Below are 4,503 nucleotides of genomic sequence, written 5' to 3'. Positions count from 1 at the left end.
GCTAATCAAGTATTTTAAACGCTGCACATAACTCTGTATACTTTGCATTCTGGTATTCTTTTAAAACTTGCACAGCTCTCCACTTTCCATCCCCACATGTTCTATTCATCTCAGTATTTTGTCATACTTCATGTAATAATAATATAATATTGGGAGGGACGAAACCCTCTGTAATGGTCTCACATGCAGAGCACACAGCACACAGTGACATGTGTTCTCTGCTTTTAACCCATCCTAGCACCAGGAGTCTAGAACCAGGAATCTAGAACTAGGAGTCTAGCACAGGGAGTCTAGTACCAGGAGCCTAGCTCCAGGAGCCTAGCTCCAGGAGTCTAGCACCAGGAGTCTAGCACCAGGAGTCTAGCACCAGGAGTCTAGTACCAGGAGTCTAGCACCAGGATTCTAGAACCAGGAGTCTAGAACTAGGAGTCTAGCACCAGGAGTCTAGCACCAGGAGTCTAGCACCAGGAGTCTAGCACCAGGAGTATAGCACCAGGAGTCTAGAACTAGGAGTCTAGCACCAGGATTCTAGAACCAGGAGTCTAGAACTAGGAGTCTAGCACCAGGAGTCTAGCACTAGGAGTCTAGAACCAGGAGTCTAGAACCAGGAGTCTAGAACTAGGAGTCTAGCACCAGTAGTCTAGCACCAGGAGTCTAGCACCAGGAGTCTAGCACCAGGAGTCTAGCACCAGGAGTCTAGCACCATGAGTCGAGTCTAGTACCAGAAGTCTAGTACCAGGATTCTAGCACCAGGTGTCTATTACCAGGAGTCTAGTACCAGGAGTCTAGCACCAGGAGTCTAGAACCAGGAGTCTAGAACCAGGAGTCTTGTACCAGGAGTCTAGAACCAGGAGTCTAGTACCAGGAGTCTTGTACCAGGAGTCGAGTCTAGTACCAGGAGTCTAGCACCAGGAGTCTATTACCAGGAGTCTAGTACCAGGAGTCTAGTACCAGGAGTCTAGCACCAGGAGTCTAGAACCAGGAGTCTAGTACCAGGAGTCTAGTACCAAGAGTCTAGTACCAGGATTCTTGTGCCAGGAGTCTAGAACAAGGAGTCTAGCACCAGGGGTCTAGTACCAGGAGTCTAGAACCAGGAGTCTAGCACCAGGAGTCTAGAACCAGGAGTCTAGTACCAGGAGTCTAGAACTAGGAGTCTAGCACCAGAGTCTAGCACCAGGAGTCTAGCACCAGGAGTCTAGTACCAGGAGTCTAGCACCAGGAGTCTAGCACCAGGAGTCTAGCACATGAGTCGAGTCTAGTACCAGAAGTCTAGTACCAGGATTCTAGCACCAGGTGTCTATTACCAGGAGTCTAGTACCAGGAGTCTAGCACCAGGAGTCTAGAACCAGGAGTCTAGAACCAGGAGTCTTGTACCAGGAGTCTAGAACCAGGAGTCTAGTACCAGGAGTCTTGTACCAGGAGTCGAGTCTAGTACCAGGAGTCTAGCACCAGGAGTCTATTACCAGGAGTCAAGTACCAGGAGTCTAGTACCAGGAGTCTAGCACCAGGAGTCTAGAACCAGGAGTCTAGTACCAGGAGTCTAGTACCAAGAGTCTAGTACCAGGATTCTTGTGCCAGGAGTCTAGAACCAGGAGTCTAGTACCAGGAGTCTAGAACCAGGAGTCTAGCACCAGGAGTCTAGAACCAGGAGTCTAGTACCAGGAGTCTAGAACCAGGAGTCTAGCACCAAGAGTCTAGTACCAGGAGTCTAGAACCAGGAGTCTAGTACCAGGAGTCTAGTACCAGGAGTCTAGCACCAGGAGTCTAGCACCAGGAGTCTAGCTCCAGGAGTCTAGTACCAGGAGTCTAGTACCAGGAGTCTAGCACCAGGAGTCTAGAACCAGGAGTCTAGTACCAGGAGTCTAGTACCAGGAGTCTAGAACCAGGAGTCTAGCACCAGGAGTCTAGTACCAGGAGTCTAGAACCAGGAGTCTAGAACCAGGAGTCTAGAACCAGGAGTCTATTACCAGGAGTCTAGCTCCAGGAGTCTAGTACCAGGAGTCTAGCACCAGGAGTCTAGAACCAGGAGTCTAGTACCAGGAGTCTAGTACCAGGAGTCTAGAACCAGGAGTCTAGCACCAGGAGTCTAGTACCAGGAGTCTAGAACCAGGAGTCTAGAACCAGGAGTCTAGAACCAGGAGTCTATTACCAGGAGTCTAGCACCAGGAGTCTAGAACCAGGAGTCTAGTACCAGGAGTCTAGTACCAGGAGTCTAGAACCAGGAGTCTAGCACCAGGAGTCTAGTACCAGGAGTCTAGAACCAGGAGTCTAGAACCAGGAGTCTAGTACCAGGAGTCTATTACCAGGAGTCTAGTACCAGGAGCAGTGGGCAGCTATTGTACAGCGCCCGGGGAGCAATGGGAGTGAGGGGGGTGTCCGGTGCTTTGCTCAAGGGCTCCACGGCAGGGCCCAGGAGGTGAACTGGGACCTCTCCAAGTAGCTGTCCACACTCCATACTTTAAGTCTGTTCGGGGACTTGAACCGGCGACCCTACGGCTCACAGTCCAAGCCCCTACTGACTGAGCCATTCCTCTCTGTGTTTCTATAAGTTGATATACTGTATATTCTTTGCTTATTTGATCTTCTTTACTCCACATTATTACTGCACCAAATACCAACATTGTAATTCAAGATGCATTGTTGTAGATATGATGTGTTAGCAGCTCTGGGTCTCTCTTCATAAGGATGCTTATTTTACTGAATTCGGAGCATTAGCTTTTTATTTTGCAGCTTTATGATAAGGGAGGTCTGAGGAGAGTCTTCCCTCAGCCAGGCCCTGACTCTCTGGATCAGGGTCTGTGCCTCTGGCTCTGAGGATCAGACAAGGACAGAGTCTTTCTGAGGGATTGCTTTATCGATCGCAGGCAGACCTTGAAGCGCGGTGATTTACGGCTGACCTCGCATACAGAGCAGCTAATCCTGACGTGTTGCTTTGGAGGAAGAGGATGACGAAGAGGAAAGAGGAAATGGATAGAATAATGAATGAGAGGCGGGGAGAGAAAGGGAGGAAGGGAAAACACACAAGAGTAGAGAAAAGAGAGGACAGAAATGGTGCAGGAATCTATTTCTGTGTTGTTCCCTGAAGGCAGCATCTCCTGGACCAATGGGATTCCTCCATGTGATGTTGCATTAGGTCAGAAAATAATCACTGTTTCAAACAAACGTTTATGATATTTACACAATTAGTTCAGCAGGATGATCTCAACATATTAACACCACTTCATGATTTCTGAAGTAAAAAGCTAATGTTGGGCTATAAAGGAACTACAGCACGGTCACATGACTTCACGTCACCACCGCTAAACTAAAGGAGGCTAATGTTGGGCTATAAAGGAACTACAGCACGGTCACATGACTTCACGTCACCACCGATAAGCTAAAGGAGGCTAATGTTGGGCTATAAAGGAACTACAGCACGGTCACATGACTTCACGTCACCACCGCTAAACTAAAGGAGGCTAATGTTGGGCTATAAAGGAACTACAGCACGGTCACATGACTTCACGTCACCACCGCTAAGCTAAAGGAGGCTAATGTTGGGCTATAAAGGAACTACAGCACGGTCACATGACTTCACGTCACCACCGCTAAGCTAAAGGAGGTTAATGTTGGGCTATAGAGGAACTACAGCACGGTCACATGACTTCACGTCACCACCTCTAAGCTAAAGGAGGTTAATGTTGGGCTATAGAGGAACTACAGCACGGTCACATGACTTCACGTCACCACCTCTAAGCTAAAGGAGGTTAATGTTGGGCTATAGAGGAACTACAGCACGGTCACATGACTTCACGTCACCACCGCTAAGCTAAAGGAGGCTAATGTTGGGCTATAAAGGAACTACAGCACGGTCACATGACTTCACGTCACCACCGCTAAGCTAAAGGAGGCTAATGTTGGGCTATAAAGGAACTACAACACGGTCACATGACTTCACGTCACCACCGCTAAGCTAAAGGAGGCTAATGTTGGGCTATAAAGGAACTACAGCACGGTCACATGACTTCACGTCACCACCTCTAAGCTAAAGGAGGTTAATGTTGGGCTATAGAGGAACTACAGCACGGTCACATGACTTCACGTCACCACCGCTAAGCTAGAGGAGGCTAATGTTGGGCTATAGAGGAACTACAGCACGGTCACATGACTTCACGTCACCACCTCTAAGCTAAAGGAGGTTAATGTTGGGCTATAGAGGAACTACAGCACGGTCACATGACTTCACGTCACCACCGCTAAGCTAAAGGAGGCTAATGTTGGGCTATAAAGGAACTACAGCACGGTCACATGACTTCACGTCACCACCGCTAAGCTAAAGGTGGCTAATGTTGGGCTATAAAGGAACTACAGCACGGTCACATGACTTCACGTCACCACCGCTAAGCTAAAGGAGGCTAATGTTGGGCTATACAGGAACTACATCACGGTCACATGACTTCACGTCACCACCGCTAAGCTAAAGGAGGCTAATGTTGGGCTATAAAGGAACTACAGCACGGTCAC

At 48.7% G+C, this 4,503-nt stretch overlaps 1 protein-coding gene across 1 annotated transcript in view; it reads right to left on the bottom strand.

The window, feature by feature from the left end:
- LOC307037638 (membrane-associated guanylate kinase, WW and PDZ domain-containing protein 3-like) overlaps nt 1–4,503 on the bottom strand; it is an 89,676-nt gene that overhangs the window by 24,498 nt on the left and 60,675 nt on the right. The window contains 1 exon segment of the mRNA XM_079678686.1: nt 2,782–2,810. Coding sequence (XP_079534812.1) covers nt 2,782–2,810 — 29 coding nt within the window.

This window comes from Notothenia rossii (genome assembly GCF_949606895.1).
Source record: "Notothenia rossii genome assembly, chromosome: 4".
In the NCBI taxonomy this organism is placed as follows: Eukaryota; Metazoa; Chordata; class Actinopteri; order Perciformes; family Nototheniidae; genus Notothenia; species Notothenia rossii.
This window is presented reverse-complemented; position numbering and strand designations above follow the sequence as displayed.